Source organism: Nilaparvata lugens, chromosome 2 (genome assembly GCF_014356525.2).
Source record: "Nilaparvata lugens isolate BPH chromosome 2, ASM1435652v1, whole genome shotgun sequence".
Taxonomy (NCBI): Eukaryota; Metazoa; Arthropoda; class Insecta; order Hemiptera; family Delphacidae; genus Nilaparvata; species Nilaparvata lugens.
Genome location: NC_052505.1, coordinates 65148174 through 65170831, shown reverse-complemented (window position 1 = coordinate 65170831; position 22658 = coordinate 65148174). Strand labels below are relative to the sequence as shown.

Below are 22658 nucleotides of genomic sequence, written 5' to 3'. Positions count from 1 at the left end.
GATCAAAAATATCTTCCGATTGTTACCATTTAGATGTATAATTCAAAATCTCTCTGGGCGTATTTTTGTGCTCTACAATCTGAGATCAGGTAGAGCTCTAAAAAAAATAATCTCTATCTCATATAGATTTCCAGGTACACCTGACAACAATGCTCGTTGTATTGTGAAAAACACATCATTTTCAGCTTCAACCATCATCACCAACTAAACTGTACTAACATTAATATTTCGCACAATGACATAAGTTCATGAGATTATGTTCTATGAGAATCACCCTTTAGATGCACTTCATTTCAGTATTTCCTAGTGGAGAGGCGCGCTTAAGGACACCTCAAGGATCAAAATTTCAAACAGTTATAACTTTTGACACAATGCTCAGATTTCATCGTACTACACCTCATTTTTCTCGGCTCGTCAAGGCGGTTCAAAATCATGCATCATAAGACAAATCCGGTTGAAAAATAGAAAATTTATTGCTGAGTGTACTTAAGCCCATATTCCAATGCACAAAAATTGCCAATTTCTATATTCAAAGCTATGTATCTCGGTAACCCCTTATTATAAGAATCATTACTTGATCTTGAAATGTACAATAGAATTTTCTCTTTCATTTGCTGTGAATGAGAAAATATTTTCCTGAAGTGATATTTGATTGTTGAAAAAAAATTCGGAAATGGTAAATATTTTTCTCATATTAACGGTTTCGGCAGTTCTATGATAGGGAAAAGTAATTCATGATGGATTTTAGACAACTGAGCTCGTAGAGGATAAAATTTATCTACAATTTGGAATCAATCGTGAGTTTCTATGATGTATCAGACTTGTTTCATCAACTCTTGATCAACATTAAAATCACGAAAAAAATGTAAAAACTGAAATCACCATTTTTAAAATCTTCTGTAACCTTTGAATTGTATTGGAATCGAAAGTATTATTTATAGGAGTGGGTAGAGGGGGGCAATTTTAATATCCTCACTGAATTTGGAAATTTTATCAGAAGTATTTCACAAGACATACAGCTTTGAATATAGAAATTGGCCAATTTTTGTGCATTGGAATATGGGCTTAAGTACACTCAGCAATATAGAAATTGGCCAATTTTTGTGCATTGGAATATGGGCTTAAGTACACTCAGCAATAAATTTTCTATTTTTCAACCGAATTTGACTTATGATGCATGATTTTGAACTGCCTTGACGAGCCGAGAAAAATGAGGCGTAGTACGATGAAATCTGAGCATTGTGTCAGAAGTTATAACTGTTTGAATTTTGATTCTTGAGGTGTCCTTAAGCGCGCCTCTCCACTAGGAAATACTGAAATGAAGTGCATCTAATGGGTGATTCTCATAGAACATAATCTCATGAACTTATGTCATTGTGCGAAATATTAATGTTAGTACAGTTTAGTTGGTGATGATGGTTGAAGCTGAAAATGATGTGTTTTTCACAATACAACGAGCATTGTTGTCAGGTGTACCTGGAAATCTATAGAGATAGAGCGCTCTACCTGATCTCAGATTGTAGAGCACAAAAATACGCCCAGAGAGATTTTGAATTATACATCTAAATGGTAACAATCGGAATATATTGTTGATCAAAAACTAAAATTCATCAAAATTATTTTTTCCCTCATTTTTGAAAAATTAAAGCCTACATAATTTCCTAAAATATTCATCCCATAACTTTTTTTATATCTTCTCTAGTTTTCAAGATATCTGCTCTTGAAGGTGTGACATTTTTGAAAAAACACGTTTACCTCAGATTTTTTTCAATTTTTGCTCTTATAACTTTTTAAAAATTGATTGGGAAAATCCATGCTGATTATGAGCTTATAGAACATTAAATTCTCTTCAATTTTATGTATTATTTCACACGTTTACGAATTTCCCTGCACCTGTTGCAGCAGCTTTAGTTTTGAGTGTGAAATCTCCAGTTTTACAATGGACCAATTGACAAAGGAATTTCGAGGGAATGTTTAAAACACAATTTTTGACTTTGCAGCTTTGTTGAGACTACTTAGGAGGAGAACATATCAAAAGTCCCCATTCCTAACTCATGTGCTAAGGGGATGAGGGTGGTTTAAATGTTGCATTTTTCAGAGTTTTGCTCCCACGCTCATATCTTGGGAACAATGCGTTCATCAGACATAACTAAGTATTCAAAATTGAAGCTCGATAAATTCTCTACAAATTTTGTTCTGTGGAGCTTGTGATATTCCCAACAGTTCCCGAGATATTAGCTCTTGAAAGTGTGTAATTGTTGAAATAACAGGTTTTTATCCAATGCTTTGCTATAAGAGTTATAAGCCCTGAAATAGCAGAAAATTGAATAAAAACCTCTTATTTCAACAATTACACACTTTCAAGAGCGAATATATCGGGAAGTGTTGGGAATATCACAAGTTCCACAGAACAAAATTTGTAGAGAATTTATCGAGCTTCAATTTTGAATACTTAGTTATGTCTGATGAACGCATTGTTCCCAAGATATGAGCGTGGGAGCAAAACTCTGAAAAATGCAACATTTAAACCACCCTCATCCCCTTAGCACATGAGTTAGGAATGGGGACTTTTGATATGTTCTCCTCCTAGCTAGTCTCAACAAAGCTGCAAAGTCAAAAAGATGGCTGAACAAACCTGCCAAATTTGAAAGTATTTTTGGTCCAGTAGATTTTTAGTTCTGATAATTATGAATGAATAAGTGAGTGAGTGAGTTGACTGAATCAGTGCCATTCCGCTTTTATACAGGGTGATTCACGAGGATATGCGGTAACTTTGAGAGCTCATTCAATATGTAAAAATAATGAAAAAAACTTATATAAACATAGGTCCGGGAAATGTTTCGTTAGCGAGTTATACAGGGTTAAAGATTTCGCCTGGATTTCAGTTCCGCTGAGTAAATGAAGACTCTCTGAAATTCTGGGAAGTTAAATTTAGGGGCAAATGCCATTGTTTCTTATGGTTTTTTACCTGAAAAATTGATTAGAACAGGTCCCAGAACTGTAAGATGAGTAGTTTTTGAGTAATCCAGTGTAAAATGCAAAAACATTGAGTAAAAAACACAATTTTTACATTTGGCCAGCAATCGCTTTGTTATTTTACCAATAAACTGATCAAATTTCAGAACAAAACTTGTAGAAAATTTAATTCTAAACAAAACGGTATGATTAAAGTATACAGAAAGTGAACAGATAATCGATTAAAGGAAGTTTTATTGAAAACTGTAATGTAAAGTTATGCAATAAAATTACAGTAAATGCTCAAAAATGTTGCCATTAACTTCAATGCATCTTTCTGCTCGTTTAAGAATTGCTCTTGTTGCTTTTCGTAGTTCTACGGGGCTCTCCTTTAACTGCACAAAGGCTTCATTAATTCGATCAAGTAACGCCTCACGGGAATTTACTTTGACCTCGTAAACATGATCTTTCATCCATCCCCATATGCAGAAGTCCAATGGCGTATGATCTGGTGACCTTGGTGGCCAGTGTATAGGACCACCACGACCGATCCATTTATTTTGGAACTTATGATTTAGATAGGTGGAAACATCATTTGAAAAATGTGGCGGTGCGCCATCATCCTGGAAGTACATCTTGCGTCGCGTTGCAAGAGGAACATCTTCCAGCAATGTCGGTAATTCTTCTTGAAGAAACTGTAAGTACGCCTGACCTGTTAAGCGCTCTAGAAAAATAAACGGTCCAATTAGCTTATCATCAATAACACCACACCATACATTAATGTTAAAACGGTATTGAAAGTTACGTTCAATTGTTGCATGAGGGTTCTCTTCTGCCCATGAATGTTGGTTTCGTAAATTGTTGATACCATCACGAGTGAACTGTGACTCATCGGTAAATAAAATGTACTTGAAGAGTTGACGATGATTGACTAACCAATTGCAGTACTCCAAGCGATGTTCATTGTCTCCTGGTTGTAAATGCTGTACTTTTTGTTTATGGTAGGGATAAAGGTTGTTCTTATTAAGTGTTCTCCAAACTTTACTTTGCGAAACCTAAACCGCTTTGAAATACGTCTTGTACTAATACCTGGACTACGTTCAACAGCAGCAATAATGTTTTCTTCTACATTAACATCATGTTGGCGAGGGCGGTCAGACTGGATCTTTACGCTTGGAAGTGATCCTGTTTCCCGTAACGTACGAAATGTAGAAATAATGGTTCTAGCATTTGGAATTCTACGATAAGGGTAACGTTGTCTGTATTCTTCCACAGCGATTGTAGAATTGCCTTCACATACACCGTAAATAAACACCATATCGGCGTATTCTTCAGTTGAAAATAAGTATGGCATTACTACTCCAACAATTTAATAATTACTATGGACAAAACAATGCTAACACGGACTAAAATGCAATACGACGAACAGAACAATACACACGTGGACTAAAACTCAGTTGTTACCTCTCAAGGAATCAAAATTCTACATTTCAAATCACATCATTGTTGATCAGCTGTTATTGTAGTGCCAACTTATGAAAAACAAATTATCTGCTCAACATGTGTATTTTTTTTTTATTATTTATGTTTGTTGTTTATGTTTATTTCTTTATTTCAAAACTGTGTTTTAATATTATTTTATTTTGAAATTTTAGTAAAAAAATTAAGGTGTTAAATTTAAGTAAAAATCATTAACTTTTTACAGATCTTTAATAAGAAATCAACAGAGTTATTGTCGGCCAAATGAAAAACGTGTGTTGTTCTGTTTTCAATAAAACTTCCTTTAATCGATTATCTGTTCACTTTCTGTATACTTTAATCATACCGTTTTGTTTAGAATTAAATTTTCTACAAGTTTTGTTCTGAAATTTGATCAGTTTATTGGTAAAAAAACAAAGCGATTGCTGGCCAAATGTAAAAATTGTGTTTTTTTACTCAATGTTTTTGCATTTTACACTGGATTACTCAAAAACTACTCATCTTACAGTTCTGGGACCTGTTCTAATCAATTTTTCAGGTAAAAAACCATAAGAAACAATGGCATTTGCCCCTAAATTTAACTTCCCAGAATTTCAGAGAGTCTTCATTTACTCAGCGGAACTGAAATCCAGGCGAAATCTTTAACCCTGTATAACTCGCTAACGAAACATTTCCGGACCTATGTTTATATGAGTTTTTTTCATTATTTTTACATATAGAATGAGCTCTCAAAGTTACCGCATATCCTCGTGAATCACCCTGTATAATTATATTATAATTTAGATCTTTAATTCAGGAACATATAAATTTTCAATGGATAGGTAATATAATTGAGATGGAATTGATAATTATCAACAAGAATCAACTGTTAATATTAGATTAGAATTACTGTGATAACCTGTATTATCACACGCTCAATTATCCAGTGACTGAGTGTTATTCTGTGTCGCGTATGAAATTCTATTACAATACTCAATCCTTTCAAGGGGAAGCCGATAGTAATATACAACCGTATTATTTCATTATTTTTTGTTACTATTAGAGGAATAAGTAGACTGCCATGAATATTAATTTCTGTGACTTGAATTACATTAAGGGCCGGTTTCCGAGCTCGAGATTTAGCCAAGTTCTAGACTGTAAACAGCTGGAGTCAGAAAATTGGCTTTCCGAAACGGGGCGTAGTCGTAGTCCACGTTTAAATTGAATTTTGAAAAACTAGAAAATTGAACACAAAATAAAAGAGAAAATAGTGTAAAGTTTCAGCTATTTTAAATTATTTAGGAATGTTTTATTTTGTTAAGGAAAAACGTTTCCAATTATAGAAATGATAAAATAAAGATTATCATTAAAACTGCGACTACGCCCCGATTTGGAAAACCAATTTTCTGACTCCAGCTGTCTAGAACTTAGCTTAATCCCGAGCTCAGAAACCGGCTCTAAAGAAATATAATGAAAGAGTATAAGGCTAGTTTCACACACATTCGGTTCGGTTCGTTTCGTTTTCGGCAAATTCCGATAGGTCTGAAACGGCGGTGATTCGGTTTGAATTTGGTTCCGAATAGCAACCGCATAGCACCGAACGCCTCCTCGACACGGTTTTATCTATTCGAATTCGTTTCTAGGAAACCGGAAATAAAAACAAAGTCTTTTACACACGCTCGCTTTTTTGTTTTTATTTCAACCTGATATCGTGATTATCTGTTTTTAAACCTTCCATATCAAAATCATATGGTCAATTCATTTCTGTTAGTTCACTGGAGCATTTTTTTCTCAATGAATAGTTTGCTAAACAAATATGGAGATAAATCAGGGAGAATTTTTTTCCACGAAAATTACATGATTCAATCAATGGAGAGAAGAGATGAAGGTTATATAAGTTACCATGTGTCAAAACAAGAAACTAATTTTCAATTAAAATAATAATTACTCTGAACGTCCAAAATTAACATAATCAAAAAGAAATTATTAAAATAGTTCACAATTTTTAATCAACTTGAAAATGTTGTTGTTCAAGAAATCACATCTTACTATTTGAACACCAACTGTTATATTTTAATACCAGCATGAATTTTGAGAATCCAAACACAGCTGTGCTTGAGAAGAAAATACCTCATTAGAACCGTACGAATTAAGACCTGATATGTATGAAAGTCTCATTCGTTTTCGGCAACGAACCGAACCGAACCGAATGAAACCGAATGTGTGTGAATCTAGCCTTAACCTCTATGGCCAAAGTGATTTTCATAAATTCTACCTGTACATCTTTTATAGCATCATCAGTATGATGTATGACTTTTATATTACCCTTATTGTGGCAATGGAACATTATACGGATTCAAATAAGCTTACAGCTTTTCGATAGTGTGACGTCACCTTATAAAACGAGGTCGGCCTGGACTTGAAGCGATGGACAAAGAAGAGTAAAAGAAGTGAAAGCGAAAAATGTTCTGCCAAACAAACCGTTACATTATGCTATTCGCAATTCCCTTCAAAAAACTGTACTTGCTGTATTTGCTGATTGAATTCCGTTATTTTTTGGTGTGTGAATTGTGTTTTGGTGTGATGCTCACAACTCACAAGAGCCCTTGCCTTGCTATGTGTCTGGTTGATGGGAAGAATGTTGATGAAAAGAGATTGAGACTGAGTTCAGATTAAGGCAGCCACCGGAATGTGAAAATTAACGGAGCTGGTCTCAAGTGATCACCCGTCCAACTAGAGTACAGAGCAGGAATTACATCTCTTAATCAATAAGAGGAACTTATTTTCCTTAATAATTTAATTTCTTAAACTTAATTAGAAGGAACTTAATTTCCTTCTTTACTTTATTCTTTCAACTGATCCAGTTGAAGTTTACAGAATTGGTGGAAGTGTTTTTCTAAACTTGTTTTCTCAAGTTATTAAATGATTTATAATTGAATCGATAATTGCAGAAAGGGAACATGTCCAGTTTTCATAGTTTTAAAGGAGAGACAAAAAACTTATTTAAACCTGAATCTAAACCTGTAGTAAACGATATATTCTAAACGTTGTCAGTACAATGCTTTCAGTTGGACATGTATCCTTCCTACAGTAAACGATGTATCTTACATTAAATAGTTGATTTTTTGAAAAAACAATTTTTGAAAAAGTTGGACATGTTCCCTTTCTGCAATTAGCGATTCAATTGTATAATATTGTAAAATTCAACCTTCAACTGCTAATTTTTATTAGATTCAATATTATCTAATAAAAGATTCCATATGAAATATAAAGTCACCAAAACTCGGAATAAGTGCACACATTATTATAAATTGAGTTAAAGTTTCATATTTTTTTAATTTATTCAAATTGACAAATAAATGTTCAAAAATAGAAAACTCACTTGCTGTTGAAAAGGAGACTCCCATTTTCTTCCGTGTTTGCAAAGCAAGGATTTCGAGGATGCAAGGATGTTCTCAAAAGCACGTCACTTATTCGCATCCTCATCTCTCAGCAGCCTACCTTGATAACATAGAAAATAGAAATTAAAACAGCATTTTCAGTTTGTTGTGAATAAACTTGATGAAGTCATTCAAGAATATTAAAAAATAATATATATTATTGAATAGACTTTAATTCATTGAAACAAAAATTCATTTTTCCATCTTCAGTGAAAAAACTTGAAATTTAGATGTTTTAAAATTTCTTATGTGAATAAAAGTCATATTTGAAAGAGTAGTAAAGTCATTAAATTCATTTTTTGTATTGAAATTAAACACAAGTAAACTTCGATTCATTTCATTCTTGTGTTCGAGTTTCAAACCTGAAAGGACTTCTTAATTATAATAGTAGACACATTAAGAGGTTTTCGAAAAAGTATGATCGACTTGAATTAATAAAATTTTGCATTTGTTTAGATTATTAATAACTGGGAACAATAAAAAAATTTTCATTTTTATCAATATGAACAATATGAAATTTCATTTATAAATAGGCTACATTTTGTATACATTTTATCCACTTGCGGATTATATTTGAAGAAGTGGTAATCAATTTATGGAAATTCAGTTTCATCAGTTTGATTTAGAAGATCAACTCTATCTCATAACATAATTAACAAAACATTATTTATAATTAGGATTGAATAATTTGAAGTTTGGATTAAATTTGGATTAGGATTCAACAGTTTTTTAAGAAAGATTCAGATTTTTATATTCATAATGTAAGATATAGAGGGATTTCAAATAATTGACAAAAGTATATAACAGTATCAAAATTGAGAAGAGGAAGTACAATGTTCATAACATTACTGGAACACAAAGTCATGACGTGATTTTGTGTTCAAAATTTAAATTGCACTTTGTAATGATTTGCAGCATTTAATTTGGATTTTCGTTTAATGATAATTATGTAGTTCGTGTTTAACCAGATTGGTCAGATAAGATAATGTGTTGCAATGATTCATTTACACAACACTACTCGTTTATACCATTCTGGTTGGAAGTGCATAATTTTAGAACACGGCCTGCAGCGGATAGGTTCCAGGCTCTAGAGGAGTATTGAACAATATTATGCACTAGTCCTGCAACATTGAAGGTCGAATTGCAGCTTCAACTTCCCCATGCTACCAGATCATTTCGAGAGGGAAATTGAAGAAATCAGGATTTTCTGTCGCATGTGAGTTGGAGAGGAGAGTGGAGGATGAAGAAGAAGAAGGAAGAGGTGAAGGGGTAGGAACAAGAAGAGAAGGAATAGATAGAGGAGGAGTAGAGAGACGCTGGGAAGTAAAAGTGAGCTGCTTAATTTGGATGGTGTGTCGAGGAGGGGGAACTCTTACTTTCTACTGTCTGCTGACTGAAAGTCTGTTCAACTTTCTCCTTTGAGCAGGCAGGCAGTTGGGTTGTCAGACAGTCTGCGGCTTTCTTGCTGGGATGGCAGGGTCCAGCTCTATCGGCATCTCTTGGATGGTGAGTACAACAGTTTTCCAAATTATCTTCCATAATTCATTACTTATCACCACTTGCACAGTGGCTTTAAAACTGTAGAAACACTTCAAATGTTGCTTTCAGCACGTGTAAGTAACTAGAATTGTTGATAAACTTCATTCATTCATTCGTTGATTTATTGAATCATTATTATTAAACGTTAATTATAATTAAATGCTGTAAATCTTCTCGAACACTTCTGCTACTACAAATATTGACAACAGGGTTAACAGCTAGATGGAAATCAGCGAACTAGATTATTGAATCAGCAAAACTTTTTACCGCAATGGTTTTCACTTCTCTCAAATTGTTCCCCGATCCCCGATACTCTAAATTAAGTTTTTTTAGTTAAGAAACCTTCTTTCATACTTCACTCGTGAGGTACCGTGTGTAATACATATCTAATTCTTTTTACCAGGAGCTATAATGAATCCTGTTGCCGTTTGGCTCGTGATTATGACCCACATAGTTCAATTTTTGATTGCGCTGATTTTTCAACATTTTTCAAACTATGACCAATGGGTTTAACATGTCTGTTGTCATCCAAATGAAGTGGAATTCGTAGTAGGGTCCAAACATGCATCATTTGACTTTTCAAATAGTAATATCGTGTGTATCTAGCTTCAAGTTCCCCTAGCTTTCTAATAAATGCAGAATTCAGATGAAATTGAACTTTTTTCACAGAAATAAATTGTTCTTACAACATAGATATGAGTCACATTAACAAAAAAGTATATATTGAAGTTTTGGCATTGCACAATTACGCATCTCCTTCCTGAGTACTGGTTATGACAGTATAATTTGGAACCTTTATTTTATAGGCTCTGCATGATGGATCTTCCTACTTGAAGGCTACTTAAAGCAACTACTGTGATATTTAAAATCCACTTCATGACTATAGAGGGCATACGGGATTTCAAGATAAGTTCACAGAAGTTTAAAAGAGATGAGATGATGGTAGAGAATATCAAGATTTTCACACCATAGAAATCAATTCACCACTTTTCTAAATGCTCTTCTAAGAAATAGATATCCTTGTAGGAAACCTATAGCCTAAGAAGCAGATTAGTTATTTTCAGTAGCCTACGCTGAAATTTTTCCATGTAGGCCTACTATTCCTAGGATACTTGAATTTCAGAAATCATAATAGGATACTGCTAATGGGAACCAATTTCAATATGGTTCCATAAATTTATGTTAATCGTTAGTTAGTGGTTGGGATCAGTTGGACCTGACGAAACGTTTAGAAAGTTGAAGCAGTGCTTGGTGCTGATAGCTGCGTTCTCTTGCTGAATGAAATTGCGATAAGCCTGCAGTTTTACCAACCTCATAAATCCACTCTCACTTTCACTTTATGGTCGTACGCAAGATATGCGGGTACTTCTTTTTGTTCTTAGAGTCAACGTTTTGCCTCCATCAATTTTGTTATCATCCTCCACAGGCTGCAAATAGATGAGCGGAGAAAATAGAGTGCGTTGACCAAAACTTAGAGGCTCCAACGGGAATTTTCGAGCAGAGCTTTCTTTTCCTTACAAAGTTTTGTTCTATGAAGATGGCTCCAGAGGGCTAGTAAAAAATTCAACCCATCTTATGATTAAATATTCCTTAGTTTGAAGATAGTGAAATAATCCTTAGTTTAAGGATAGTTAAATAATCCTTAGTTTGAAGATAGTTAAATAATCCTTAATTTGAAGATAGTGAAATAATCCTTAGTTTGAAGATAGTTAAATAATCCTTAGTTTGAAGATAGTTATATAATTCTTAGTTTGAAGATAGTTGAATAATCCTTAGTTTGAAGATAGTGAAATAATACCTTAGTTTGAAGATAGTGAAATAATACTTAGTTTGATGAAGTAAGGTAGAAATTCATTTGAAATAATGTGAGATTGGCAAAAAGTAGCATCAAAACTTATCTCATCATAAATAATAATCTTCCTCATTTCCTCGCATGTGTTCGAATTTACAGAAATCAGAACCTTAAAATGATTGCATTAATAATTTCTTCAGAAGATTACTTCACCGCCTCCGCTAATGGGTTGGAATTATTTTCAATTAAGTACAGTAAATGAAGCATTTCAAACAAGCTAGAACAATATTTCTCCTCGATTGAGATTAAAGTGTATTAGTATATTGTTAACAAAAAACAACATATGAACGAGATGAACTTCTCTTATTATTCATAGCTTTTCAAAGAATAAGGGTTGGTTTCAGAGTGTTCACAAATGGAAATTTTCTCTATATTTAGATCACGACCGATAACGTCACATTTTTCCATATTTCTCTTTCAAGTAATATACAAAGGAAATATCATATCTATGAGTAAGACACCAATAAATGATAATTATTGTTGACTTTGAAATTAACGCTAATGACTTGAATCCAAAGGTTAATTTATGTTAGGGTGAAAGTATGAATACTCATTTCCTGGGCAGAATAACAGAATAAAGGCAGTCATTATATTATCAACCTCTTCACTAAACATGAGCATTTGTAAATGGAGTAATTTTCTAATTCATATTCATTTATGAAACACTTATCCGGTGAAAATTACTACTTGCTCCTACTAGAAACGATTTTTTGTCAATTAACTAGAGTTTTATCACCCATAACGTAATATTTTGACAGTGAAATAATTAATAAATATTCATGAGAAAGGAAAACATGAAGTAGAATTTTTCCAATAACTGGCTTAAAAAAACTGTTTTATACTTCTCTGAATCACATGTAAAAACGAAAGATTTCTGGGAAATAAGCTCACAGAAGGAGGAGGAGGAGGAGGAGGAGGAGGAGGAGGAGGAGGAGGAGGAGGAGGAGGAGGAGGAGGAGGAGGAGGAGGAGGAGGAGAAGGAGGAGGACGAAGAAGTGGATGGAGAAGGAGGAGGAGGATAAGAGATGATGGAAGAAAAAGCAAAAGAGAAGAATGAGGAAGATGGGAAATACAATAAAGAGATGATAGATATTTGAGGAAAATTTGCTGCCTATGAAAACAATGAAGTAATAAAAACTTATTGTTGTTAGATAAAAGTTTACGGAGCTTACCTGTGCTACAAATAAATACAATAATAATTCTTTAAAGTGTATCGTACTAAATTTTGGATGTGAATCAATCCAGTTTGAATCAATACAATATTTCTTTTCATAGGTATTGAACTTCAATGGAACTAAACTTGTACAGACAATATTTCAAAATATTTTCCATGAATGAAGAATATAACAGGTATGAAATCTTAGAACGGCGAGGAAGCAGATTGTTTTCTTCAACCAACAGGTTTCGAAATATGTTTTGAGCAACTGAATTGACATTATAACAACGGCGGCAGGAGTTCATTTACACCTTGCTTGCTCAGTTAAATGCGAATGTAGGTTATCTTTTCTTCAGCAGTCATGTTTGCTCATAGATATTGTTTTAGCCGCTATTCAGACTTGAGCTATTGGCTGATGATAACCCTTCCAACTCTCTTATCTCTGGAGTTGACACTGAAGATAGCTTGGAAAGTGCAAATATGCTTTGCTCTGTTCTCCACATGTGTGAAGATAAAAACTTGAATACTTTCCATACTTCCTTCAAAGGATTAGAATCTCTCACAACTTCAACAAGTATGACACCGGAACCAGTTTCGAATTTCATATTTTTCTATTTCGAATCACTTACAAGCATTCTATAATTACAGAAAGATTCGAATCGTACAACATAAGAAAATTAATCCCATATCAGATTGAAAAAAAATTTAAGAAATTGGTCACCAGAATTTTTCGAATTTTGCATTTTCCAACTCACTCTTTCGAACTATTATTAGATTCATGCGGGATAACATTTATTCATTTTTCACTCGTATGCTTAAACGCACTGCTAAATAGTGGCTTAATACTGTACATAGCTGAATATTAATGACAAGAAATTCTCCAGAGCTGACAACAATATCCACAATCATCCACCCACTTATCAATAATCAATTTCTTTTTGTTTTAGGCCGATTTAGCCATCAGAGCCTGCCTCAAATAGTAAGTCAAGCCACAAATATTACTCAATTCAAGAATAATCACTGCTGAATTTGTATGCTTGCACACAAGACATAGGCTGTTTAGAAAAAATTAGTTTTCTCTTGTCTTTCCAGTGCTACATTGGTACTAATAACAATAACACTTTCTAAAGCTTTTTCAAGTTCAGCTCAATCGTGTAAAATATTGTGAATGCATAAACTAATAAATTTAATTAGATTCTCTTATATGTTTCCCATTGCTTTCTTTCCATTGTCAAGTTCCCCTTACAATCAACTAACATTGGTCCAATTAATTTGTTATTTCGTCAACTATTTTTCAAATCCTGAAATAAATTCTGAGAACAATAAATTCTGTCTGTGGTTGCAAAAGCGGATCCAATTTTCAATGAAATTTTTAAATTCTATTGGCTGCGGGAGACTAAGATCTAAGAGTTTTAAGTTTTACTTTGAGATTTCAAATTCTGTGAAACCAAGATTCAAGAGTTTTAAGATCTACTTGGCGATTTCACATTCTGTCAAAAGTACTACGATATGTCTCGGTAGCTTCTTCTCTATTTTTTCAGTATATCACAGTTTCCTCTTGCACAGAAGTCGATGCTTGATTTTAAGAACTCTTTACGAATTGTTTTGCAGTTAAAAAATAGATTCTTTGAATAATCGATATGAAACGTCTATACTGCCATACACATTCATATCCTACAATTTGAGCGTTTATCCAGTGAAACCTAGTGGATTTGAGCATGAGCCAGTTGTGTTTTTCTTAAAGTTTCATTGCGCAAAATCAAATAAATAAACATCTATAGTGCAATAAAGGCCAATATAATATAGTAAGCGGATAGTTAATGTGAGATTGAATTTGATTGACAATAAAACGCTGCAAGGTATTTACTAAATTAAACAAAGAGAAGCAAGTCGTGCTTCTCTGATGTATCAGTAAGAATAAAACCATGCAGAACAAAACCCATGTCAATTCAATAAACTACTGTAACTAGACTGAATGCTACATAGACATAGGGATTCATTCCTCTTTTTGTGAGGAATACGGTACCGGTATACTTTTTTGAAGACTACACTCATATCTATCCTCAATTCAAAGAGACAGCTGAAATGATCCACTGAAATATGAAAGGTTCTGTTTCCGTCCAGATGATATTCGAATGTCGCTTTGAAGTACAAATGCAAATGAGGAATGCGAGAAAGCTCGAAGAGTTCTGATCATTTCTATTCACTCTACGGAAGGAAAGTGTTTGGAAGACTGATAGAAAGTGAGAGTTCTTCCCCCTTCCCCCCCTCGCACCACCGTCACGAGTAGGTACTCTGTTGATGAAAGTTCCAGTTTTGTCCTGAATAGCTCCTCTTAACATCATGCTTCATCTCACTTCTTCTACCTTTTTCCTCTCATTATCTTCTTTAAATCTATTTCTTTCATTTCTTATCCGATATTCGGGCCCTGTACTTTTGCATTGTAACCTATAATACCGATATATTATGATTCAGTTAGTTACTCGTTCACTAACATCTAGATTTATGCTTACCTATATTATTTAGGCTATACTACATTCTAGAAAACAATAGACTCTTCAAGTGGAAAAATAGAACATATTCTACTACATACTAGATCATTAAAACTCTATCGTCTAGTATGAATATCATTTTTCATAATATATTTTTCTATACTTCACTAAAAAAAGTTGTTTTTTGATCATCAGTAGTTTTATTGTGAATATATTGAGCTATCCAAGAGAAGATTTTATGTAAACTTTTCAATTTATATTATAAGGAAAATGAATTTAAACAGAGAACAAGACAATATTAGCATAAGTTTTGCTACCCAGGAAAAGATTTTATGTAAACTGTTCAATTTATATTATAAGGAGAATGAATTTAGACAGAACAAGACAATATTAGCATAAATGAACAAATCACAAATTTAATACAATGCTTTGAAGGTATATTTCTTCGGTTATAAGATGCTTTTATAGAAATCTTAAGGTTCTGTTTGAATTAAAATAACATAGCAAGAGAGAGCTTCAGTAATATTTTTACAAGGAATCTCATTTATCTATTCAAGATACACACTGAAATTGAGGATTAGTTTGCTCTTTCTATCCAAAGGAGGTTGATATTACATTGATGGATATGATTGCGATATTATCAACACTTATGCTCGGTTTCACCAAGCTCCGTCAAGTCGTTTGTCCTGGTCAAGCTGGGTACGATTTGCAAGTGAACACTAGAACTATAGGTAAAACCTATTACCATAGTAGTCATATGTTCTAATGTACTCGTTGTAAAGAGTACCTGATTTGACCATGTTGAAATGTCTTGACCGAGCTTGCAGAATCCGGGAATAAGAGTGAGAAGGGAGGAAATTCAGGGTGTTACCAACAACTCTTACTAATGTTCAAATCCCTGTCAAGACTTTTCATACAAGAAACAAGCTACCAAACTTGTAACAAATACTATAAACTTCAAATTCAACAAACAGTTCAGGCAAATCATTCAATATCAAACAATAAAAATACAACTACAACAAATGAAAAATTAATTCGATCATTCCAAAATTTTACAGTGCAGTCTAATTAATAAAAAACAACGAGCCTCATATTTTCACAGTCGTGAATGAAATTAATAGGTGCGTCAACGTCAGCCACGTGATTCCAATAGAGTACCGTAGCCTAGTCCACCCACTACACCAAGATCCACTTCAAACTTTCATCATTACTTTTCATTACAACATCAACTCTCCCCAGTCAAACAATTCTGACAATTTGAAGTGCATCTCAACCAATCTCACCATAGCACTCTGGCAGATTCACTGTCAGCATCCCACTTATACCGCTTCCCATTCACCCAATGCTGACAGTTCAAAGTGTAACCGGATTGCGAAAAGAGCGGACGCTCACTTTCACTTCAATTCAGCTCGTCGTCGCTTAATTCAAACACGTTTTCGACATTCAACTGAAATCTTACCTAATCAATTCATTACAACACTGTTGGCTGTTGGCTGATGTTGTCGCAACTTGCTTTGCTTCAAGTCTACTCCGATGGCACAATATTCGCGTCTTCACTCCCCCATTTACAGTAGGCTGCAAACAATACAAAACAATGTATTAGATATCCCTCTTCTAAGTAAAATCAATAAAAAAAATATAAAAACTTGTAGAACCCTTCATTAAAAACTTAAAAATATTTCAACGACTAGTTTCTACCATAGGTAATTTTCAAGTTAATTATCTAACCATTACCATTACCAGTATTACCATTCTTTAAAGTGGTGGCTAGAATAATGGTAATTCAATTTAAGTTTCGTTGGGAGCAAAATAATTTTTTAGATATTCCTATGTGTTGAAATCGCAATCATTCCTAAATGTCTTTTTTATAGTGCACATATAGCGCGCTCAGTGGTTGGAGCGGTCTTAGGCGGATATAGATACATAGAAATGCATAAATGGTACACACCTTTAATCGGGCCGTTCACTATCCCATAACTTGTCAAACGATGATTCACCGGTATTAAGACCACTGGAATGTATATCATAATCCTTTCCCTAGGAAGTGTCGGAAATGCCAATCTTTGGAGTAGTAGCGAGAATAGAAAATATTGCAATTTCCAATAAATTTCAATTGTTGGGAGCCAACAATAAGTATATTAGATATTGAATTTCTTGGAGTAGTAGTGAGGATAATAATTTCAACTATTTTAAAATGTTGGGTGATCTATGTGAATAAGGATAAACAATCTTGAAATTAATGCATTCCAAAGTTAGTATTATTAAATGTTATGCAAGGTCTTATTTTCATTCCATTCCAGATTGAATTGAGAAGATTTGATTTGAGTTTGTATTTTCTAATTAAAATAGTACCTACTCCATAGATTGGGGGGAAAATGTAATATTGTGATACATTGTATTGAAATTTGAGTCAACAAAAACTTTTGTTGCAATTAATTTTCTCTTATTTCAGTATTCATATTTATTCACCCATTCATAAAACCCTGAAAGAAAAAGGACATTAAGTGAGAATTTAAAATTTTGGACGGATGAAGCTAATCACTTTCATAACAATGAAATTATTTTCGTTCCTTCCCCAAAATTTCTAATTTTTATCCAAAATTTATTTTCCAATTTTTTATCAGGTCGGAATAAAATTAAATACTTTTATGGCAATGTGTTCTTTCTGTGAAAATGATTTCTGACAAAAATATTTCCATCTCAATCCAATTCTATGACTATCCTATGAAAATTCCTAATCCAATTAAGTAGCTAGAATGAGATTTATTGGATTATTTTCCCAACAATTTATAAATTCTGCTATTTTATTTGATAAGAAATCATGTTCTATTGTGATTCTCTATTATTCAATTTAAAGTGTTCAGACGCATTCCTCCCAGTTACAAATGTATAAACATTTCTATAAACTAAAACTACTTTTATTGTTTCCTAGTGGGTAACACGTCCTCCGCAAGGATCTAATTAAAAACTTGACAAACTGAAAAATTGAACTGCTGAAATATTGAAGAATTTAAAACAGGCCTATAACCATCCTTGGTAAATTTAGAATCTAATGCAAAATTTCAAGCTAATCAGTTGAGTAGTTCAGACGTGATTATGCGTCATTCGTGACTTTCCTTTCCCGTACGTATATAAGCCAATTCTTTCCTTTATTACATTATAGATAACATTTCATCCATAGCTCGTCGTTCTTCATTTTCTTTTCTTGTAACACGCTCCAGAACAGAAAGTCATTATAACTCTAATTCATAGAGTCCAGAGGCTTTTCAATCTCTTTTCTGGGTGCCTAGGCGTCTTTGGATGCTCTCGTGGCAGATTCCGCAACACTCTGAAGGGCTTAATTTAGGATAGATATTTGTGGCCATGTTTCCGTATGACAGTTTTCTTTCTTTCTTTTTTGTGACTTTTTTTCTTCTCAGTGCCCACATGATTCTTTGTTCTTTCTAAGATATTTAAAGTGCATATTTTCCAACCTCTCCTATTTTCTCTTGGAAAGTAGTTTCAGCAATGAATATACGACAGGCGCTTTTTTGTTATCAATTTATTTTGTTCTTATCTTATTTCATTCTTGTTTTATTCTCAGCTTGTTGTTTATTTTAAATTTTATTTTTTAATGAAAAATGTTGTAATGTTTCAAGGAGACATATAAGGGTTTAACCTGTTGTATCCATGTGTGCATTTATGCAAATAAATAAATAACGACTAATCAACACATTTCTCAATTTTTTGCAGGGACTGATTTCCATCGGACTCTTTCTCATAACTTTCATCGTTACACCGATTGAGACCGGGGCCACTCTACAGCCTCGCGCTCCAAACTTTCAATATTTTGAGAGGTAAATAAATTCACATTCAAACTTCTGAAACAATGCCTGAAGAGATGTTGTTGTGATAATTAAAACACAATGAAGCATTACAATATTATCAACTACCGTACTGAATTAAAATATTGTATTTTTTATTTTGTTTATAGCTGTCATTGCTTGAATTGCAATTTTAATAATTGAGGAGACAAAAATTGGATTTATCTGTTTGTCGTTATTTTCATTTTTTTTTTGAGAGAGAGAGACAGATATATGCTCATATAGGTTCTAAGCTTGTGCATGGCAATGAAACGGATGATTATGAGAGATGTGTGGACCTACAGCTTAAGGTGGGTTCCGAACCACCAGGAAGCTATTTTTAGAATCACAAAATTAATGATAAAATTTAGAGGAGTCGGCTCTACAAGTGGTAACCCTTCCAAAGGGAGTAGCAGGCAAATCGATAATTTATCTGTGCGACTACAGAGACATAATTGAAACTAAACATTTGAAACTAAATAAATAAACAAAAATGGACACATAATATACTTACAATGGAAAGAGGGACTCGATGATGGCACAATTGTACTTAAACATGTATAATGTTCTTCTCTCTGAATAGATGTGATAGTTAAAATATTCTAGTGCTTCATGATTTATATTTTTTGTATACAGAGTTCTAATGGACAAAATACCGTAGCCTGGAGCAATTTTGAAATATTAGTCAGTCACGGTAATACAATAAATCAACTGACACTTGCTTTCACTTTCCTAATAATCACTATTTTTTCAAAATTTTAATGTATTGAGATAGAGATAAATTGATGAACAGTTTTCTATATATTTATGAAGAAGGAATTGTACTTGAAATGTGGAATGTAGAGACTTAAACCTATTTATGGACTATGTTATTTATTAAAATTCGAAGTATGAACAGTTTGTTTTGGGTTGGGGTTGAGCCGATTGTTCTTAGTATGTTAATTAGAAGGATCTGTGCTTTTAATAATAAATAAATTTATCATTCAAGTTTCAAGTGACAAACTTCGCGCTGTCATAATTTCAGCAAAAACTGGTGAACATTTTTTTTATATGTGATATCAGTTGTTAAAATACAATAATTACAATAGGCTAATTGTTCAGTTAGGCCTACTAATAATTACAACCTGAATAAGGAACTACATGATTCTACTTTTTAACACTTATTACATCACTTCTTTATTCATCTCAAATCTTGCTTGATTTTACTACTTCAGATAATGATAAATTCCTGAAGATATTTTACAAATATAGCTTTGACCAATTATCGAAATTATAGGTATTTTATAGGCAGCATGTTGATGATACTGTTGGAATACGCATGCAATGAATGAAAACTGATTGTCACTCCGTAGAAATAAAAGTTTATTGTCAAGAGCTAGTTAGTTGGCATTTTTAGTGTTTGCAATATTCAAAGCTAGAAGTATCATAATGAGAGACATAGAGAAGAATACATTTCACAACTGGCTGTATTTTTTACGTCTATGGGTGATGTCAGCATCTTCAGGAATTTTTTGTGGAGGGGCTAAAACATCTTTCCTTTCTTGTAAATAATTATAACAGAAACTCCCGATTTTAAATAATGTATTCCAAGCTTTTATAAATAATCTATTAAAAATTGCAAGGCCCTAATTTTGGATTTCCCATAGACACAATTTTCTTTGGAAGGATCTTTATTATAGATCTAATAAGTTGGAGCATTTTCTCCCTAAATTGAAAAACTTCATTTAAACTTTTTTCTATCTATAGTTTTTCAATAGGAATTATCTTGAATATACTCGACAAGTTTGAGGAGAGGGCTTTGAAGTCCTAACCTCACATGTGAAATTAAAAAATATATGAAGTTGATGTGTTGAATTCCAAGTGCTAACTCGAAAAAAACTTGTTATAATAATATTATGAATTACCACTGGAACTAAGAGTCCCATTAAATAGTTGGAAACAGCAAATCTGATTTTTTCTATAATGTTCTGAAGATGAAAATTTTCACAAGTTTATTCATCTAATCTCGAAATACCATTTTTTATACCTTACGTTGATAATTTTCACTAAAATAGTAGTAAATACCATAACACATTGAAGCTCTCGTCAATTTCCAAACTCTGCTTTAAAAGTATGAGTCTATTACATGAGTATCAAAGTATTTTTCTTTCAATGCCATCAAACACACATCATTTGTATATTTCAAAGGAACAAACACAAATGAAATATTCTTTTGAAATAGCATACACCGTAGTAGCTAAGAGTAGTTTGTACTATTTATTTCTTCTTGTTTGTGAATGGCGTTTTTTAATCAATAAATTAAATATAAATTTCAACTTTTTCAGACCGAAGTACCGGTATCCTTACTACGATGAGAACGGAAGAGGCAAGCTGCTATACGGCTATGGTGGACCTGACCTCTACCAATACAAATCATATTCACCTCTAGAAGGAATCCATTGACATCATCATGGATCATCATCATCATCATGATCACATCGCTTGCATCACTGCCAGAATGTATTAAATCATTTACTTTAAGCATAATTTTAATTTAGTTTTACGAAAATACCTTGAGACAAGGCCATGGGTGGTTTCATGTTACCAATGAGAATGGCAAAGCTTGTATACGAGGCTTATCAATTTTGCTGCGCTGAAAACCTCTAGTATTAGTTGTTCAAGCTCAGCATTTTGAAGTAAAGCTTTCATAAATGTACAAGTTCTGTCTCTAAATAGTTGTAAGATTATCACAATAATATTATCAATGTCATCATTCACTTAAAATCATCATACTGTAAGTGCATCACTACTAACACTCCTTAGTTTCAGTTCATTCAATGTATTACTACTACAACAACACTATGACTGCCCCATGTCAAAGCTTGTTTCATTAGTATTACTTTGCATTCTTCAATTGATTAATCTTCCAACCATTATTAGCCATATCTAAATTCAAATCATTAATGTTTATTGTATTACTATTCTAGTCAATTAATTTTTTTTTTTTTACTTTTACTACTGTAAAGTAGCTGAAAGTGAGTGTCTAATTTTTGTCTTCAAATTTTTTAATTTATTTCAATTAATTTAATTGAATTTCGGATTGATTATTGTTTTTCGGCTTTATATCAACATTGTGAAATTCAAAATCAATTTTATATCTGTGTTATCTTCCTCGGATGGTGCGGAAACTTTGGCAGAAATCAAAATTTGAACTTAACCTAATTGTTTGGACTATTTTAATATGTGAAAATCCAGGAACTGAAGAAGTTTTGGGCAATTGCCTGTTTTTTCTTTCCTAATTATAGTATGTGTATCACCTTGAATAAATAAATAAATAAATAAATTATTGGGCTGTATTTGACTCTAATGAGATTCACTTCAGTCTAAGAAAAAACACTTGAAAAAACTGTGAAAATTCCTTAATAATATTAATGCTCCCCATTCGAACAATTATAATTAATTAAGTCAGCATTGAACAATGTTGAGAAGAAACCCCTTTGATTAAATAATTTTTTCTCATGAGGGATTGATGGGCTCAGGTAATTGAAGCTCAAACTTTATTTTTTCCTCCTTCTTGTACAATAATAGGTGAAATTAATCCAAATCCGGATTATTTACTACTCACTAGACTTTAGTATATTGAGTAATTTACTATTACTCACTATAAAATTAGAAAATGGTTGAACAAATTTAGTACGGTAATCAATAAATCCTCAAATATATTTTTTAATCTTGTGATTCACATTTCTACACAGTATTGCTACACTGCGTAAACAAGCAGTTACTTTTTATCTACGGTAAGGTTTGTTGATGTACATCCTTGAGATCGATATCCAAGAAGCATTTATATCAACACTAGACCATGGAGAGATAGGAGGATGGATGGCCATGTTGAGAGTAGAATGGAAAAACAGTACTACTTGAAAATATTGAGTATTAAAACAT

At 32.9% G+C, this 22658-nt stretch overlaps 2 protein-coding genes across 4 annotated transcripts in view; one reads left to right on the top strand and one right to left on the bottom strand.

The window, feature by feature from the left end:
• Positions 1 to 22658, bottom strand: part of LOC111047711 — a 39616-nt gene that overhangs the window by 10307 nt on the left and 6651 nt on the right. Inside the window, exons 4-5 of one of the 2 annotated variants that reach the window (XR_005570620.1) lie at positions 16352 to 16467; positions 7796 to 7914 (exon numbers count right to left, since the gene is read on the bottom strand). Coding sequence is in view for 1 of the 2 variants with exons in the window: in XM_039422473.1 (XP_039278407.1) it covers positions 16458 to 16467 (10 nt within the window). In the remaining variant the exon portion in view is untranslated. Of the gene's footprint in view, positions 1 to 7795; positions 7915 to 14888; positions 16468 to 22658 lie in introns of those variants that run through there. The other variant, XM_039422473.1, reaches the window with a different exon arrangement.
• LOC111047715 lies at positions 9206 to 21748 on the top strand. 2 transcript variants are annotated; one of them, XR_002605865.2, is made up of 4 exons: positions 9232 to 9359; positions 13348 to 13379; positions 18625 to 18728; positions 21059 to 21748. XR_002605865.2 is itself a non-coding variant. In XM_022333538.2 (3 exons), exons 1-3 carry the CDS (start codon positions 9324 to 9326, stop codon positions 21174 to 21176), a joined length of 258 nt encoding a protein of 85 aa, XP_022189230.1. In that variant the 5' UTR covers positions 9206 to 9323; the 3' UTR covers positions 21177 to 21635. The 2 variants fall into 2 exon arrangements, 1 of the variants encoding a protein (XP_022189230.1); XM_022333538.2 differs by lacking the exon at positions 13348 to 13379 and having other exon boundaries at positions 9206 to 9359; positions 21059 to 21635.

What these genes read in the sequence shown, in the direction of transcription:
- LOC111047715 (XM_022333538.2), top strand. Translation starts at nt 9,324, where the DNA reads ATGGCAGGGTCCAGCTCTATCGGCATCTCTTGGATG. An exon ending in CTATCGGCATCTCTTGGATG is followed by an intron (nt 9,360 to 18,624) that starts GTGAGTACAACA and finishes AATTTTTTGCAG; the next exon opens with GGACTGATTTCCATCGGACT. An exon ending in AACTTTCAATATTTTGAGAG is followed by an intron (nt 18,729 to 21,058) that starts GTAAATAAATTC and finishes CAACTTTTTCAG; the next exon opens with ACCGAAGTACCGGTATCCTT.